Source organism: Melanaphis sacchari, unplaced genomic scaffold, assembly GCF_002803265.2.
Source record: "Melanaphis sacchari strain LSU unplaced genomic scaffold, SCAv2.0 Contig10_pilon_pilon, whole genome shotgun sequence".
NCBI classification, from domain to species: domain Eukaryota; kingdom Metazoa; phylum Arthropoda; class Insecta; order Hemiptera; family Aphididae; genus Melanaphis; species Melanaphis sacchari.
Window position 1 is genome coordinate 5,399,465 of NW_020270420.1, and position 20,557 is coordinate 5,420,021.

Here is a 20,557-nt window from a genome sequence, read left to right on the forward strand (position 1 = left end):
TATTTTAATTGAAATAACTATAATAATAAGATACCTAGGTTTAAGATAGTATATATCGACAATATATATTGTAAGAACTTTTTTACAGAAAATTGGATTTGAAAGTGTCGCATAATGTTTGTTAACTATGTAATAACTATAATTTATAAATTAAATTATTATCACGTATCGATTTATTAAATCTCCAAGATTATTGATAATTATTAATATTCTAAATACTATTATTATTTTTATTCAGTAAAACAAAGTTATTAATCATCTCACTTCTTCAATTATTTAAAAAAGTGTAAAATGTTGGAAACAGAAGACGTTTTTGATGAATGGTTTTTTAATTCTTTCAAGAGGTAAGAATATTCTTGATATACTTCATTTTCAGACAACTATAAATATTATATTTTAACTGATAAATATAACTTTTTAAATAAGGTATCATAAGTTGCAAATGTTTGGTGTGGATAAACCGGTATTTTCAATGGAACTGAGTTGCAATTCCTCAATATGTTTGGCATGTGAAAAGCCTGAAGAAAATGGTTTTGAAATATTAAACTTAGAACTTCCAACCAAGCTTTACCAAATTGAAAACGAACATGATTCAATAAGCACTAGTAGAGATTTGAAAATCAAATGTGGCACTTTAACTGATAATCGATTAATAGATGTAAACAAAAATTATAAGTATTATGGTATAGTACTTATAAGTTATATGATTATTGAAAGTAGATGTTAAAATAAAAATAATTATTTTTTATTTTTTTATTCGAATAGATGAAAACTCTCTTTGGAAAATCTAAAACTATTTTATCTGAAGAAGGAGTTGGTAAAGTTTCAATTTATGAAATGAATCCTCATAAATCAGGCAAGTAAATTAAATTAAAGTAATCTGTTATTACTTAAAAATATCAAGTCATTCAGTTGTCTAATATAGTAAGTATTATATGACAAATATTATATATTTTTAGATCAAATGATTCCATTGGTGAATATTGATAGCAAATTGGAGAATGGACAATTAGCCGTTGATTGTACAACGGATACCTTAATAATTTGGGGAAAAGAAAATACAGGTTGTGTTTTTAACATTGAAAACAATACAAAAACACTCATGATCAGAGATGTGCCCAACGACCCAGTATGCATTTATACACCACATTTCATGTCTAAAAACGAACTAGTTGTTCAAAATTCAGAAAATGGATCATTTGATCTGTATGATTTAACTAGTGGTCAGCATGTGAAAAACGTTAATTTACCTGGTAAGTATTTGGTTGTACTTAGATGACTGATTAGAATTTAAATCAAACTATTAGTAATTTAGGTACATTTATCTAAAAAATGTATATTATTTTTACTTTTAGGTATTTCTTATTCTAATATTTGTATTTGAGAATACTAAATTCTTTTTCTGAAATTTTGAGTCTTAAAGTATGTCATATGGAACCTGACTCACTTTTTAATCTTTTTTACTAGTATTAAATCAGTAGGTAAATAACTAATTTATATGATTAAAACCTATTAAATTATTTAAAACAAAAATAAAATTGTATACATTTTTGTAAAAAATTGTTAAAAAAAAATCTAACTAATGTGCTCTTCTATTTAAGCTACTTTAAATAAATTGTAATAAAAATATTTTTGTTTCAGAGGTTGATAGTTATGCAAAATGGTTTTTAAATACTGCATACACAAGTTCTAAAGAAATAACCACATTCAATTTAACATTAATTTCTAATTCTGGAACTGTACTTACATATGATTTAAGAAACTGTAAAACTCCATCAATTTATCAAAAAGAATTGTTTTTGAAGTGTAATAACAATATAAACATTAGTTTTGATCCTTGTAATTTACAAAATTATGCTGTTAGTGGATTTGACAGTAATGTGTATATAATAGGAGAATCAAATAGTAATAGAAACATTATGCACAAGTTTAAACACGAAGGACATATGTTCACTGAAGATGAAGATTTATGTCAAAATACAGTTACAAGTAGTGCATTATGGTTACCAATGTGTGGACATAATACACTATTATCAGCTGCAAATAATGGATCAATTCAAGGATGGCAATATATTTCGTGAAAAAAAAAATAATAATTACATTTTGATGTTATACAAAAAGTCTGGTATATTCAAGTATTTAATCAACAATTACTTAATTAAAAATGGTATTAAATTATATTATGTATTTTAATTATTCTTTGAATTAAATTGTTTCCAAACACAACAAGTATTATCCTTAGAAGCTGTCAATATTGTATCACCTAAGTAACTCATTACAACTGAGAATACGTGATCAGTATGCCCTTTTAATTCTTGTAAGCATTCTCCAGTTTCTGTGTCCCAAAACATAGAACTATGATCTTGTGATGCGGTGAGCAGATAATGCCCTGCTGGTTCCCAAAAAACCTAAAATCACAATAAAATAATTATTTTTTTTTTATTAAATTTATTTTTGACAGTTAAATTTAATAGATACTTTTGTAACTTCTCTTGTATGTTCAATCATTGCGGTAATCAAGTCACCACTGCTTACATCCCAGATGCAGGCACTACAGTCGCTGCTCGCTGTAGCCACTCGACGACCAACTGAATCAAAGCAAACGTCTAGTACCTAAACAACAATGAAACTCAAAGGTTATCTGAAACTAGCGAAAATAGTGTTGAATATCAAACTACCTCATCTGTATGGCCCGAAATTGTATGACGACAGCAGTCAGTCCTCCTCACATCCCACAACTTGGCTGTGCCATCCAATGAACTACTAGCAATCGCTATACAACCAAAGTCGTAGTGACAAGCTGTCAATTCAGCTGTGTGGCCGTATAACGTTGCAGTACATCTATGAGTAATTAGATAAAATGTTAACATTGCAAAGGCTTTGGATCCAAATAAACAAAAACCCATGAGATATAATTCGATTATAATTTATAGGAAAAAAAATTAATTGAAATTTATACCAACACAAATAAAAACAAAGCTTTTCAATCAACTTTGTTTCGTATAATCACGTCCGCTCTATGGAATGTCACTAACATCACCCTACACAAAAATTTAAATATTGAACCAGTTGGGTACTAATTTAGTTAAAACCCATCATAAAAAATTCTACTCCAAATCACTCCAACACCCAAACTCTCTAATAGAAAACCAGCACACTCTCAATTTCACGTAACCCTCCTTGTCGTCTCAAAAGACGTTGGTGTCGTGATTTGTTATACATCACTGTCTGTTCGCCTACCGAAACTCACCAAAAACGTTTTATCACTGGATAGCTTTCCTGGCTCAATATCCCAAAGTAAAATTTATCTATTTTTTTTTAACATTCTTTCGTATGTTAGACGACAAACAATTGTAAATCACGAAAATTAATAAACATTAGAAAAAACACTTTTAACTATACATTTAAACTGTAATAACTAAGTAGATATTATTACAGAAAGTCTTAAATCTATAAAAATGGGAAGGAAAATGTTATTTTTCTTGGGCCCAATTGGTACAATAAGCTTTTTAACGGGGAATCCAATTAAGACGGCAGGTTTTTTACAGGAGGGTAAGTGCTCAAATGGTATACCTACAATGAGAACCTGAGATCTAGCTAGTATACACCACATTAAAATTACGTTAACTTACTGGGCAGTACGGATGTCCCAAATCTTGATGGTGTTATCGAATGAGCCTGTCATCACCATCGACCCACCACTGTCAAATTGATTGACCACCACTTCGCCAGTGTGTCCTCTCAGCGTGACAACATTTTGGCCTATGAACAATGTAACTATGAGTCTATGAATATAGATACCCAAGTATAATTATTTGTAATTTGTAATAATATAATATGGATGCAATATGAACTTTGCTATTCAAAGCCGGATTTTAGATTATCTATAGTATAAGGAACTATATTATTAGTAGTATTGTAGTAATAAGTAATAACTATTAATTACTATAAGTCTATAACTATTGACTTAGATAATAATATAATTACTTAATTACTTTAGTAGTATAGTTTATGTGATAAAACGTAACAGTTAAAAATTATACGATATTATGATCGATATTATGATCGATATTATGATATTATGATATTATGAATGCTAGAAACATTTTGGCTATAGGTATGTAAACTGTAAACTACGTCTTTAAATACAACTCAGGCCACGTCGTGGCTTTTTCTCTCTTTTTATATATAGGTATATATATATATATATCATATATGTATGTATTTGTTTATAAATAGGTAATTTCTCAGTGAAAATTATAGATTCCACAACAACACCAACCTGTGACGGCGCTGAACAATTTGGTCGTTTGGTCCATCGACGAGGTGGCGACTGTCTGCGTAGGCTGGTTAAAGGCCACTGCAACTACCTCGGCCGAATGACCTTGCATGGTGCACAGGCATTCGCCACCATCGTCCAACGACCACATTCGCGCAGTTTTGTCAAACGATCCGGTCAGCACCCTGGAAAATTACGTTAGGTTCAAATTTTCACATATATACCTTCATGGGTGAGTGTGTGTGTGTGTCTGGGAGTGTTCGCGCCTGTACAGATGATTTTAAAAGTATAGTGTCCGGGATATCTCTGTACAAGGTGATTCTTTTACTACAGGCCACTGTAGGTCCCGAACTACAGTTATAATACACGAGTTAAACTTTGAGAGTATTTTGAGTATTCTGCAATAAAAGAACGACCCTGTATAAGGATAGATATAATGTAAATGTAAAATATGATAATATGGATGCAGATTTAATGGGTTTGGACTTAGTTTGGTCGTCGATTACCGCTCCCCTTCCTTGGTTTCGCTTGGGAATGGTGTCTAGATGAGCATCGATGCTCGCCACTTGCACATATTGTATGAAACTAACCTTCCTGTGATGACTAACGACACGACGTACACCGCGTTCTCATGTCCGACAAGTGTCGACGTCTCCATACCCGTTCGGGTATTCCAAATCTTGCACGTCCGGTCATAGCTTCCGGTGGCGCAACTGCAGTATTATATGCAATAATAATCCAGTTATTCATATCTATATTCCATATATTTAAGCTAAAGACCAAAATCTGTCATTGTGCAAGTAGGTAGGTATACTAAGAACTAAGGAGAAAGATTAATTTAACCCATAAATAGGTAGTCAATAATATTTTATGATTTGCTATGCGAGCCCAAATATTGATTAGGTATAGGAAATATTAGGTGCTTAAAAATATGTTAGCGCGCAAAGCAATACATTAGTTAGGTTTTTAAATAGGAAATTGTAGTAGTCTAGGTATAAATTTTAAATAACAGTTGTAAGACAAATCTTGTTGTACGGATGTTATCGGAATTTAGAATATTGGATAGTGGCCATTAAAAAAATTCAGAGAGTGAATGTATGATATGAGAATGCTAATTTGCTAAAAATTAATGTGTAGAATGACACTAGCGGGGATATAATAAAAAAATTCATTCATTAGGTTTTAGATGTAATATTGGAGTGGCGCCAACTATAGACAAAATGAGAGACAATAGGTTGAAGCGATACGGTTATGTTATAAGGAGAAATGACTCAGGAACAGCGACAGCGATGGCTATGGTAATAAATTTAAAAGAAAAGAGTGAGAAAGGAATACTAAAGGGCAAAGATAGACGGAATAAAATAAAGCATAATACGGAAATAGCTATTTGAATAAAGGTGTGGTAAAGGGCAGAGCCCTATTTATTTGTAGCGGAGAGTGCCCGACTCCATATCCTAGATGGGAATAAAAAATAATAAGTCTCTGTGTGTGTGATGATTTAATAATGTATTATGACAATAAATATCAATAAATTATACATTATTTAAGAAATAGAGTATGAAGCTTACATATTTTCATTCATTTTATTATTTTAGACTAAAATAATTTGAACCGTATTAAAATTGATTCCTGCAATAATTACATCTATATAATAGTTAAGTACTACTTACTACGACTTCATACTATTGAAATTTGACTTTATAAATAGCCATAGTACTATATTAATATTTTTTATCATAATTATTGCTTATTATGGCCTATATTTATTATAAGCTTGAGATTTTTTTTATGAATAAAATGTGCACGTGACTTTTTTACAGTTTATGTAATAGGTATTCATGTATTCTATACAAATTTGAAATTAATTAGGTAGGTACCTATTTAACATTACCATGTGGTAATACAAGGTAAAGTTTTTGATAATAAGTTATAAAGTGATTTTGTAAGATGGGTAAGTACCTACCTACTATTCTTAGGATATCTATAGTAGATAGGTACCTACATAGATACTACTTATTAGTTTGTAATTTAAATCAATTAACTAAATTTGAAATTGTATTACATTTATTTACAATTTATATTTATAAATAAGGTATATTTAAAGGTAAAATTATTAATAAGGTATATTTTAAAATTAATTAAATAAGGGATAGGTACTTAAATAAATTAAAAGGCCTAAATTAAAATTTATAAATGCGATAACCGTAAATACTAAATACCACATTTTGATTTGATAATAGTTGGTTGCTATAATAATTATTATACAAGAAATGTTTAGTTTTGACATGTAGAGAATAATTATTATGTAAAAAATGTATGAATATCAGAATATACTTAGACATAGATTATAGGTATTTCACTTATTATAGCACAAAAGAATATAGGCGCGTTTTGAAATAAAATAAGATAGGTAGGTACCAAAGCTGCAACATTGACAATATTGTTTGTGTAGGAAATAACACGTTTTGAAGGAAATTGGTAATGGAACAAATTGAAAAAGAATGAGGTTGTAAAATAATACATTTTGAAAAACATTAACAGTGCCAATCGATTTTTATTTATTTTTCAATGCGAATCGGTGCTTAACTCGATTTTATCAAAATAAGCAATGTCTCTAATTCAATTTGAAATTTGCATTAAACCACTTAAGTTCATTTTGACGGTGAATATGTTTTGATGTTTTGTTTCTGCAATATTTTAAAATGAAGAAACAGTAGGTACAATAGAATTTCATCTTTTTTGGAAATTTAAAATCATATTTTTGAACACATTTTTTATATAGGTAGTAATTTTTACTTACTTACCGAAATTATTACTGATTTTTATCGAATAAATATATAAATTAAGTCAATATAACCTACTCGTAGATATATAGTATAATTTTTTTTTAAAAATTCCTTCCCATAATTTTGCGCGCTCAAGCATTACCTATTAAGTAACCTGTACCTATCTATATCCTATTATTGTTATTGTTTTAGATATCTTATATCTACCTTGTCTTAAAATATGTATACTCACATATCTCCGAATTTGTCAATGGATACATTTGTTATTGGTAACAAATGACCACTTTTCAGAGTTTTGTCAACATGGAAAAAATTAAGGGCGCTGTCCCAGTTTTTGAAAAATGTTTTATCTTTAAGTTTTTGCAAAATCGTTTCAAGTTGAGGCAATATTTTAGGAGTAATTAATGGTTCGTCGCTCGCAATCCGAGCGGCTAGTGCTTTTACATTTGATCTATTTTAAAAATGTAATACTTAATAAATTTAAAAACACTCAATATAGATACCTATAATTAGAATATCCAGTAATGTTGTAATAATTTGTTTGTATTAAAATAATTAAATTTGATATATTAAATGTAAACTTACTCTTGTTCAATATCAAACAAATTCAAAATCTTTTGCTTTATTTTCCTTTGATTCTGGTATTCAAAAATAATACCTATTAATCACAGTTGACAAACATTGATAAATATATACTATTATTACTTGTATTAGTAAAATAATCTTACCTGGTGGATAATATCTTACATAAAATTTATTTAATTTCATATATGTTTCATTATAATAAGTACATTGCTTAAATTGTTCAATCGAACATGCTGCATAAAGCTTTTTCAATGTTGCCATAGTTACATAAGGTGTTGGATCTAAATATTATTGATCCTGAATATTTTTTCAAAAACATACCATTATAAGCAGTAACAATTGTTATAATTTAACATTTGTTAGTACTTGTTACATATTAATATAATGTTTATCAATAATCTCATAAAGCGATAAACTTATAATATTCATATTTATCACTATAATAATGAAAAACAAAGAATAATGATTATAAAATATATTACGCCGACAATAGACTATAATATATATAAATACTTTTTATTCAAAACAAAAATAAAATTTTACAATAATAATAAATGATCATAGTGATAAAATATATATACATTTAAATAATTAATTTAATTTACATACTTTAAATTTGTATAAGAATTTCTCATGGAAGGGGATAAATGGAGTTTTATTTAATTACAATATTATATTACTTAATGAGTTGATGTAACTTAATCATAAAATATATACAATTTTCTTTATAATAATAAAAAAAAAATGTACTACATTTTCATTAAAAAATTAAATTAAATGTAGCACTTTAATTGCTTTATATGATTGAAATAAAAATAACAATTACAGTATTAAACACTGAATATAAATATTGAATACAGAACAAAATATAATAATTCACAGGAATTAAAAATTAATAAGTTTATAATATAACATACATAACATAAAAATAGACATTAATTAGTAATTATCATAATAATATGCAATACAATTTTAAATACAAACTAATTTTACATAATATCTATAATATGTATAGGAAGAAAACATTATACAATTATCATTATATTTATGTAAAAATATCTTATACATAATTCCATCATAATGCAATGGATCATAAACAAAATATTGCACCTAAGTTAACAAGCAACATGTTGATCAAAAATTATTTAACACTCTTTACAATCTTGGCTGCTTTTTTTGCTTCATGTTTTAATGTTTTTTTAATGTTCTGATCAGCTTCTGTTAATTCATTGAACTTCCGGGTAGCTAAAAAGTATTAAATATAATAAAATGTTTTAATAATATTAGTTATTTTTTTAAATAAAATACCGGCATTCTTGCGTTTTTTATTGGCAACATCAGTACGTGTTGTTTTTGGTTTGGGTTTGATTAATTTAAATGAGGCAGATAAATTAAAACCATTGGAGTTCTGGTTGTTTAAAAATTCATGAACCATCCAAGCTTGTATAGCTATTGCACCAATTGAACATATTAATTTAAATGTAGGAGTATTGAAGTCACGCAATTCTCCACTGTACTGCACATTTTTAAGACCGATCCATAGCATTGTCTGAGAGAGAATAAATGTCAGTATTTGTACAGTATAGAAAAACCAGTTGTACACATTTTGGGCCACTAATAAAAACATATATTTTAATAAAACAATTGTTTGTTACTCATAGATCACTAAAATAACTCACATTGAACTTTTTTACTATCTTCTTCTTTTTCAGTGATGTCAATCAATTTAACAGCATGTTTAATAAATCCACAAATATAATGTAACAATAGTAATACAACACCAATACGATGGAAGCTGTAACATAAAACCCAAATGGAATTAATAATATATTTATTTATTTTGTTGTTTCGATTGTTTTCATAAGAATATTCTTTAAAATTACTTAGTTATATATATAGCAGATACAAATGTCAAGTACAATACTGAATATTTTACTCTGCTAAACATATCCTCTTTTTTAATTTTTTGGAAATACAGTTCCGGTATAATATGTGCCCAGTAAGCAAATTGGATTATATAAAAGAATTTTGTTGAAAATGATAGAGTGTTGAATGGATATCCAATCCATATTAATGAAAGATCGGCCAACCAATTTCCTCTGGAAAATATATAGAGTATAATTATAAAATATTTAAATAAGTTTAAATACTAAATAAAATTCTGTATTAAAAAAAAAATTATTATTGAACTTTCCATTTTATATTATATTATAATTTTTATAAAATGCTTACTTTACAACAATGTCTAATGCCCAGATCATAGAAATTGCATTAAATACAATTAGTTGTCCAGATTCATTAAATTGTGAATTCTTTGATTTTGATAAATGCAATTTACGGCAAATTTTCTATAAGTAAAATTGATTAGATAATTAATTATTCAGTAATTGTAAAAAACAGAGTTAATTATAGACAGTGGTGGATTTTAAAAAGGAAAGAGTTAGAAATCGTTCACATCCTAGGTTAATTTTTAAACTGTTACTTGAGCTAGATCAGAACATTGAATAATAATAACTTGATTTATTAAGTATAGTAGTTTGATAATTATTGTTTTTTTGTTGTAAAATGTTTAATGATTAAGAGTGCAGGCTAATGGGCAATTTCTTTAAACGGAAACTATTTTAAAAGCTAAACAAGAAAAAATTCACAAGTGCTGTACTACACAAAACTTATGAAATATGAATCCTATTAAAAATTGTTTTTTAGTTATTGTTTTGTAAGTATATATTATGATAGTAGTTTACAAGTTCTATAAATTAGTTTTATATCTACCACTGATTGTAAATATATATTTCTAAGTTTTATATGGAATCTTTAATGCAATGTTTCTCAATCTGGGGGGTCTCCATCTTATTATTTAAGGTCGCTAATGTAGGTTAGGCTATACTTATAATATTGATCATTAATAATAATCTATGCAAGTATAAAAATATATATATATGTATGGGGTCGCTAAAAAATTAAAATTCAAAAAGAAGGTCACAGTAAAAAAGAAGAAATGCTGTTTTAATGATTAGTAGATCAACACACTTAAAATTTAATTAATTAACTACTAAGAGCAATTAATAATTACATAAATACAATTTTAATTTTGAATATTACTTATTTCTCAATAATTAAACTTTAACAAATTAAATTCTAGTATTTTATATATAGGTATGAAATTATTTAGCAAATCAAATTGATGTACCTAATACGTTTAAAACATTTTAGTGTCATAGTTTATGATAAACTGTTAGCTCAAATGTTATTTTAGAAATAATATCAAACTATAGACGTATTATTTTACAAAAGATTGATGCTTATGAACGAACATTTAATGATGCTCATACTTTATTTCTTTTAGCAATGAATAAGATAAGCAGTTTTTATGTTTTAAAACTTTTACATATTATGTTTAATACTTTATAAATTACATTAACTATCTATCTTATACTTACATCCAAAACATATTCTTGAATGATGGCATGGAATATGATGCAAATGAGAAAATAGAAGAATATAGCAAACAAATCCTTTAGACCGGTACCATATGTTTGCACAGCGTTAGTATTTTCTCCAGAGGTCTGAACATATTGCAGGGCTACAAACAACGAAGACACTGGTGCGGTTACCTGCGATGTAAAATAAAAATAATATAACATAAGAAAAATAACAAAACATAAAAAATTAGCTGTGGAGTCTAGACTAACATGGACCATGAGACCGATTACAATAACCATGGCCACACAGGACATTATGTCTGCATGGTTTTGGATGATGAACTCGTGGCTGAGTATGGGTAGATTCTTGTTGGCGGCAGCCTTTCTGCCTTTGATAGGGGCCATTTTCGAAACGGCACAGTTCCTCAACAGCTGCACAAATATCGAGGTTTAGTCACGTATTAATACAAGACGTGACAATTGATGGAAACGGCACAGGCGGAAGAGACTTAAAGTACGACTGTTAGTGGGTTAAGAGTGACTGTGAAATACATTGAAGATCGGAAAGCGACTGTACTCGTTGGCACCCGGACCTGAGTGTGTGGCAGTTGCGTTGGCCGCTTACAGGTTGCTGATGTGTCAATATAATACACCTGTCGGCGTGTGTTTACATTTTCGGTTTATTTTTTTATTGATAATGTCGGCGGCTAGTGATAACCACATATCGGTCAAATACGTAATGCGTCGATCTGCCGCTAGATGTCACGCGCCGTTACCGTTGAACCGTCAACCGTTATTATTTAGTATTATTAGGTATTTATTTGTGAGTTGAGGATTTATGTGTTATAAAAAAGTCAAAATGTGTAAATATTTTTGTTGCAATTTTCATCTAAATATGTAATGAAATACATGAAACATTTATTTTAAAATTTTTAAAATTTGTTTAATCAAAAGTATAAAAGTACCAAGTTGAAACTGAAAAATATAAAAATATTATTAATATCAACTGATGTAGGTACCTCCAAGACATTACGACATGTCATATTGTCATGGATATTAAATTCAAGATGTGTTAAATAGTCTATACATGTAAACGACGTTTGTGGTTGTAGCTTTATAAGAAGTTGTAGGAACTCGATACTTTAATACCTATTCAAAAAATTGCATGAGCGTTAGGTAAACTAGATTTTTGTTATTATTTTTACAGTTAAATGTTACTATACTCAGTATCTACTGTCTAAGTTAAATATTCATTAGTTAAATAACTATTTTCCCACAGTAGGTTTTGATATTTTTTTGTAATTTAGAAATGAATAATACCGTAGATAATTGACATTTTCACTAAATATGATCATTTCTGTACATAATTTGAATTTAAAAATATTTTGATTATTTTCGAACTCTTTATAAACATTTGAAATTGTTCATTTGTTTTATTTTTTTTTTTTAAAATATCGTTAAAAATGTTTACTTTAAATTTAAAAAGTTTGAAAATTTAATTTAAGCAGGTTTCTCATAAGTAGGTAGTAGCTCATACAGCAACCAAAAAATCTAAATGAAGTATACAAACTTGATTTTTTTTTTATAGATATTTAAAATACGAAATTGAATAAAATTATATGTTTAAACGAAAAATAACGATTTTAGTAATTTTTTGTAATCCCAAAATACTTGACGTGGAGATTTGAAACTTGCGTATATTATTAACCATTTTATTTTATATAAACAATGTCATTTTCAAAATATTTGAATTAATATTTTATGCTATTTCTGATGGATTTTTATCAGACATGAAAGATATTTTTATGATATAAATTTTATAAACTACAATTTAACAATTTTTTTAATCGTAATATTAATGACTAGCTATAATAACTAAAAAGTTTTATAATCAAAATAGCAATATAGGTCAATAGCTATGTGTACATATGGATTAGTGCTTAGCCCTTAGCCTATTCATAGTTTATACCATATTATTATAAATAGTTAAATAAATTACCATAAATAATTAATAGTAATATAATTATATAATAATATTCTGATAAATCGTTTCTACTCAAAATCGTTTTTCGTTTGCAATAATTTATCATTGAATTCATATTTAACAAATCTATTAGGTACCATGACAAGGTACACTCGACTCATACTATACAACAGAGTGGTTTTCTATTTTCTTTTTTTTTATATTTAATTTTTTTTAATCAATTCTTATGGCTATTAAAATTTAACAGTTAAAACTACTTACAAAGTATTGAAGAGAGATTATTTTTAAAACTTATCATTTCTCGCCCGGCAATCGACATCCTTTAGCCTACAGCTATTTGTGTTCCTGATTTATGCTTTAAATTTTTAGTTTTTTTTTTCATTTTATTTTTGCATGGCCAATGACGCATGACGTATGTTTTTAGTTGTTTATATTTTTACAGTAAGAATGTACAGGGTTTAATATTTTACAATTTAAGAAATATAAGTAAATAGTTAACTCTAAAATATATTACATTTAACAATTTTCTGGAAACACTATTTTTTTTTTTTTTAATATTTTGATGTGAGAATAATAAATCTATACCTAGTTTAAAATGTAGGAATAGGTATTAATTAGTCACTTAAAACATTTAACACTAGATATGTAGGTATATTTTTAATAGACTAGATAGGTACCTACATGGTTTGTTCATAATTAATTGAATGAACAAATTACCTACTTTTCATTGGTATTTAATAAACTGAACATCATTATGTTCTGTATCAAACAAGGTATGTAAAAACATTTTGATGTCTTTTCATTTGCTTTATTCCAACTTCCTTTTATAGCTATATTAAATATACTCAAAGCTTTTCTTGTTTTTCTATCTATGTAAGAAACTAGAAATCTTTTATATTAGTTTATTATAAATAATATACATAGTAAAAACATTTGATAGTGGGAAAAACTGACAGATGTTTATTCATGTAGGTATTTATATTTGTGATCTTAAAATATAGGCACGCATCATTTCATCATATTTGAATATGTTCAACATTGTTGAATTACTATAAATATGCAAAATTAAAATAAACTGGAAGTTTTTTTGTTGTTGGTATAGTTACCTACCTCGTCATTGATTATTAATGCAAGTAGTTACTTCAGTAATATGTGTGTTAATTTATTTTTTTGAATAACTTTTGCTAGTTAAATGATAGGTATATAATATGTTATATTTTAAATAACTAACTTAATTAAAATATTTTAACTTATACTTAATGATTGATCCATTAAAAAAAATAAAAATAATTTTACTTCTATTATTGCTGGCAAAAGTTTCTTACACGCATACACTTTACAGAACTATAAGATTGAAAATTAAGTAAGTATAATAAGTTAGGAAATATTCGTTGGTTTATGGCAATATATATACTGTTAGGGTGCAATAAAGGTGTGGTGGACAACGCGTATTGCTATATTAATTATTAGGTATTATATTAGTTATAATTAGATTGAGATGCAAATTTTTTCTGTTTCATCCGAATACCTATTTACTTCTACTACTTTTTAATTCAAGTTAAACACTTGATATTCAAATTATCTCAATTATACATTTGTGGGTCAACAATTGGTATTTAAATAAAGTGATTTCTGTAATATTTGGTGAAGCGAATATTTGAATTATGTACTTGTCAATTTATCATTATGGGTTGTTAAGTGTTTAAAGTTTTGAACCCTACCGTGTATTTTTCGATTAGATAGGTATTATAAATAATATTTAATACAATTATATTCTGTTCAATTTTAACTATTAAACAAAAACCTACAAATTAAAGAATTAAAGATCATATTATAAGAGCCTTGAATTTAAATTTCATAGTTTATTATAATATAGAAGATTAACTGGATCAAATGTTCACTTTAATTTAAATATACATCTACCACCTTAAATATGCTGTAAACGCGATAATATACATAATATCATTAATTAATTATCATCTTTTGAGTCAAACGTTATTATTTTAAATCATAATTAAATTATATTTCTCTACACTGTTAGTTACTAATTATATAATGTTTAACCAACTTTATATTTAGGAATTATTACAATTATCGTTATTCTAAATTATTACATTATTATCATGTTGAATTTACTTATTCGTATTTATCCTTAACCTTTTATCTTATAACCTTTATAAGCTAGAAATGTTTTATTTTATTAAAAAAAAAAAAAAAAAAAAAAAAAAAAAAATGAATCTTTGTGAGACTTTAATATTGAGTCTCAAAAAATTTATTTCGCATTGTTACTGAACTTGATGTGGGCGGATAACAATAACGCTGTGATCTATTGACATAGACGGTTATTATTTATTTGTTCACCATTCAAAACAATTAAGCATTGATTTATTATAAAAAAATGTAAAGGTAATATAAACGATAACCTACTTACTAATCGCGTAGTTTTTATTTTGTAATATTTTATTTTACTTTTTGTATTTTTAACTTAACATTTTGTTTGTATTTCGCAATCTCTTGCTGTATTTATTTATTTATTTATTTTTTTTTTGACATTAATGGAAATGAAGCATTATATAATATAATGTTGAGAAAAACAGCACTGAAGATTCGTCTTATTGAATAAACTTGGAGATTATGAGTATGAATTCGATTTTGCTATTTGTATTAAGAGTAAAATTTTTGTATAATTTAATAAATGAATAAAATTATTAATTTAATAAGTTATAAATAATGTTTTTTTTTTTTCATGAATTCCGTCAAACAAATTTGTGTTTATATTTTTGTTTAAAATATAAAGTTATTATATTGTTTCCATTTTATTAAAACATTTCAACTTTTAAACGAAAATCAGTAAAAATATTTACTAGTTCGGATATTGAGTTAAGAATATAGTTTAATATTATGAATGGAGATTTCCATCCAAATATTCAATATTTTCTCTCTAATATAAAATTTATTACCTCGGACATACATAAAACCATAAAATTATGTATCTATCATCAATTCTACTGAAGCATTTGAAGCCTACAATGTCCGCTGCAGTAATGAAGTAGGTATTTTGTATACGATTAAATTGGAATAATGTTAAACATAAAATATAAGTGAATTATAGAACAATAATTAGTTTAAGAATTGTATTTATGATTATTGACAAGTTATCATGATATTCTAATTTATTATGGGTTTTCATTGAAAATCTGGGCCTAATTAATAATTATAAATATAATAATATAAAGTCAATGCTATTTTTTTTAAATAGAGGTTTTGAATTTAAAAAAATGTTTTACAAAACCGTCAATATATATTTTAATTATCAATGATAATACTACGTAAATGAGTGAATTTCCAGTTTATTATTAATTAAACTTTCTAGTCATGCAAAATATATAGGTATATGAAAATCAATAGAAGTTCCTATATTAAAGTTCTGGTTTTCAATAAACTTATAAGTAAGATTATTATTTTTTTGAACTATTCAATACTGGTATATTCCTCAGTACAGGTATTACACGATTTTACTTATTATTTTTTTTTTTGAAATACTAGCTAAGTTATTTTTTTATTAGAATATTTGTACTTTTTAAAGTTGAATATGATTTTCATATATTTATATAAGTTATAAATAGATTTACGATGAAAATATTTGTATACAATTATAAACATACTTTAAAAGTTTGATACTATAACAATAATTGGGTAACATCAAACCGACTTATTTAATCAACAAACTATTGGCTGAGATCCGTTAATCAATATATTTCAAGCCTTTCAAAATAATAATTTAAACAGTTGATATTTTTATTTTTATCATTCGTTTATGTATAAATATGTAAATATTGTATGAATATAGGATTATTTATAAATTTAATTATGGGAATGGTATGCATACATAGTACACACACATACATACATATATATATGTACAAAATGTATATAGCAGCTGCCCTTGATAAATGAAAAATCAGTGATCGGGATGCTAACATGTATTAACAGCAGCAGCAGAAAGTTTCAAGGTATAAAATTCTAAATTTGTGATAAATAGGATAAATAATATAAAACAAGCTCGAGAAAATATTCGTAAACGAACAACCGAAATTATTAAGACTAATTTCTTAAATCTCGACCTAAATTTTGCAGTTTTACACTGGGATTCTAAATTACTTCCTGATTTATTGATTAAAGAAAATGTGGACAGAATCCCTATAATTATTATGGCTCCCAACATAGAAAAACTTTTAAGAGTACCTGCATTGTCCTCAGGTACTAGAAAAGAAATTTGTTCTGCTGTGCACAACGCATTACAAGAATGGTGTCTATTAGATAAAGCCCAGGCTTTTGTATTTGATACCACTGCGTTTAACAGTGGTCGGGTAAATGGAGCATGTGTTCTTTTAGAACAATTATTAAATCGTAATATATTGTTTTTTGCATGTCGTTACCATATTTTCGAAATTATACTGCAAGAAATTTTCTTTCACACAAAAATTACCGTCATGTCTGGTCCAGATATACTTCTATTTAAGCGTTTAAAAATAATTGGAAAAATTTGGATCGAAATAATTTTAGCATATTTGTAACATTTCCTAGCTCGTACAAAAATTTAAAAGCCGTTGATGATGAAGTTAATTTATTTTGTGTAGACAAACTCAAAGTACAATATTCAAGAGACGATTACAAAAAATTCATAGAGCTAGTTTTGATATTTTTAGGTAGAATACGATTTCATCAACCACGTCCTTACTACTTATTGCGATGAATAGCGAAGCTATTTATTGTCTTAAAATACTCATGTTTTGTGATTAATTTATAATATCAGCAAAATAAATTAATTCACTTGAAGACATATGTTGTTTTGTAGTAGAATGTTATATTCAAGCATGGATTTTTGCTCCAAATATAATTACAGCTCCTGTAAACGATTTAATGTTTTAAAAAATTATTTAACTACAACAATAATAAGATAGGAGAAATGGTCTTAAAAATTTTTTTGTAAACTACTTTTGGTATTTAATCAAATAATGTAATGTGTTTTCATTATGTGATGATGAAGTTGACAACAGTACTAAATATTGAATAGCAATCAAAATTTTACAAGGATACAAACAAAATATAAACGAAGAACAAGAAGAAAATGAAGGATAAATTAAAAAATTGAACTTAAAATATGATGATATATAACATTTTCTCAAAAAAGATCTTTAATTTTTACTTCTTAATAGTAATTCTTGGAAAATATATCAACGATTTCGAATATCAATACATTTTTTACGAGAAGATCAAGCACATGGCAAGTTATAGATGATTACATTAATGCAAAAGAAATATTATCTTCGCTGAAAGTTGTAAATTATACAGCTGAACGTGGGGTAAAACTGATGGAAGAATACAACAAAATTTTTTTTTTAAATGAAGATCAAAAACAATTTACATTACAAGCATGAAATAATCAAATGATTCTGTGATATTTATCTGTTTAAATAATAGAATAAATAATAACTTTTTTAGGTTGTTCAAGAATATCGCCAACAGTATTCAGGGTTTACTCGAGAGATTTTAAAGAAAACTTATATCAATTTAACATTAATTACCTTACATTATAACGCTAAATTACCAAAATATTCTTTTTGAAATAACATTTTTCAAAAATGAATATTTTTCATGTGTATTTAAAGAATATATATTTTATAAAAAACTATATTACTATTTTTTTTCACAAATAGGTTAGTATAACTAATAAAACTTATAAAACCTTAATAATAGATAATTTTATGTTTTATAATAGTACTTTTATACAATTTTAATGCAACTTAAATATTTAAGATAATACAGTTAAAAAACTAAAAACCTAGTCATTTTCTTCTAACATTAACTTCGACCGTTTTTATTTTTTATTTTTTTCGAAAAACTATTAATTTTATAAACAAAACACAAGAAAACTTTTTTGTTTTAAATATTTATTAATATAATAATAGTCCTATACATTTTTTCCGTAACTATAAAATTAAAGAAATTACATGCAAAATAAGAAAATCTAACCATTTTTTATAGAACTTCTACCCCTTTGAGGCACGTGAATGTGTTGACTTTGTCACATTAAAATTTTACTGAAATTACTTTAATAGCATACTAAACAAAATTTCGAATCCCTGATTATAATTAAAAAAAAAAAATTTTTTACCTCTATAGCTAAGGATCACCCTAATATACATTCACAAATTGGTTATTTTATCATGAACCACTCATTATTTCAAATGCTATTAGAATTTTAGAAAATATTCCTTTATATAATTTGTAGTTGAAATAAAATAATTCATTTAAAAAAAAATGATATTTTTTATCGCTTTATTATTTTTAAGTATTTCATTTTTTTTAAGTATACCTACCATATATATTATATTAATTTTATGTATGCTAAATTTCATGATAAAAAAAAGCCACCATGTATAGTTTTTTCTGTTTGCAATTTCGTAGTTCAATGTAAATTTCCTAGAAGTATATTCAATATGCCAAATTGCCAAATAAATATAAATAAATAACGTAACATTTTTCTTTGTAGAACACTACATATATTTGATAAAAATTTTTATTCAAAATATTGGCTCCAAAATCCCAAGTATTATTCATATTTGTTAATTTTTTTTTTGTATTGTTGTATTTATTTGTTTGTACATTTACTATATTCCTACAATGTGTTGGTAGAAATATAAGATACATTAGCTAGGGTTAACATAATAAACATTTTAATCAGACCATTATTACCAGTGACTTCTGTTATTTAATTAATATTTAATTATTTATTTATCTATAGAAATTTCGTATATTATAATATTAATACAAAATATAATTTTTTATACTTTAATACATACATACGTTATAATACAGTATTTAATAACTATAATTCAATTAAAATTTGAGGTCTATATATTTTCCCTGTCTTACATATTTGTATACTATTTGTCTGGACACTAGCTGGTTCTTCTCGTCTCGCATTTATAAAAATATATGACTAAGATGTGCAGTAGGTAGATAACGCATTACATTATTAGGGGATTTGAGTAAATCTTGTAGGATATCAGTAATTAATACAACAAAATTCTTGAAAAATTATTTTAGATTAAGTAATTCAAATTGCGTATACTTGATTTATAAAAGTGATGGATAGATGTCGAACACTAGCATCGCACGGAAACAATACTTATGAAGTTATTACGTACGGTTCGTCGGATAAAGGTTATAGAGCAAATGACATACCTACCTACCTATAGTTGAAAACTCTTAATTATTCTTTGTCGCGCGTAAAGAAGTCATCCTTGTACTGCGACGGCAATCCAATCATACCAAATGTTAATAATAATATCTTTATTTATTATGCTTAAAGCGGGAACCGAAATTGTATAACATATTTTTATGGATTATTTTAATAATAATTGTTATTTGCTTAAGCTAAACATTTAAATCCGAGCCCATAATAATGATTTCACGGCAAAATGTTATTTTGCAT

General features: G+C 26.2%; 3 protein-coding genes across 4 annotated transcripts; 1 reads left to right on the forward strand and 2 right to left on the reverse strand.

Moving 5' to 3' along the window:
• Positions 1-95: 95 nt before the first annotated feature.
• LOC112603707 (WD repeat-containing protein 73-like) lies at positions 96-2,178 on the forward strand. Of its 2 annotated transcripts, XM_025352407.1 has the most exons (6): positions 96-129; positions 239-344; positions 427-658; positions 766-856; positions 960-1,253; positions 1,642-2,178. In XM_025352407.1, the coding sequence occupies exons 2-6, from the start codon at positions 292-294 to the stop codon at positions 2,079-2,081; spliced, it is 1,110 nt and encodes a 369-aa protein (XP_025208192.1). In that variant the 5' UTR covers positions 96-129; positions 239-291; the 3' UTR covers positions 2,082-2,178. The 2 variants fall into 2 exon arrangements, with proteins under 2 accessions (XP_025208192.1, XP_025208191.1); XM_025352406.1 differs by lacking the exon at positions 96-129 and having other exon boundaries at positions 162-344.
• On the reverse strand, positions 2,179-7,833 carry LOC112603681 (dynein assembly factor with WDR repeat domains 1). Its single transcript, XM_025352370.1, has 9 exons — positions 7,794-7,833; positions 7,651-7,723; positions 7,298-7,516; positions 4,870-4,992; positions 4,283-4,464; positions 3,633-3,762; positions 2,679-2,841; positions 2,479-2,613; positions 2,179-2,408 (listed from the first exon to the last, which is right to left on the reverse strand). The coding sequence occupies exons 1-9, from the start codon at positions 7,831-7,833 to the stop codon at positions 2,190-2,192; spliced, it is 1,284 nt and encodes a 427-aa protein (XP_025208155.1). The 3' UTR covers positions 2,179-2,189.
• An 831-nt stretch (positions 7,834-8,664) lies between these two features.
• Positions 8,665-11,713, reverse strand: LOC112603570 (translocating chain-associated membrane protein 1). The gene is made up of 7 exons (XM_025352199.1): positions 11,343-11,713; positions 11,091-11,264; positions 9,883-9,998; positions 9,534-9,749; positions 9,330-9,445; positions 8,959-9,264; positions 8,665-8,895 (listed from the first exon to the last, which is right to left on the reverse strand). Exons 1-7 carry the CDS (start codon positions 11,475-11,477, stop codon positions 8,792-8,794), a joined length of 1,167 nt encoding a protein of 388 aa, XP_025207984.1. The 5' UTR covers positions 11,478-11,713; the 3' UTR covers positions 8,665-8,791.
• Between the last annotated feature and the right edge of the window lie 8,844 nt (positions 11,714-20,557).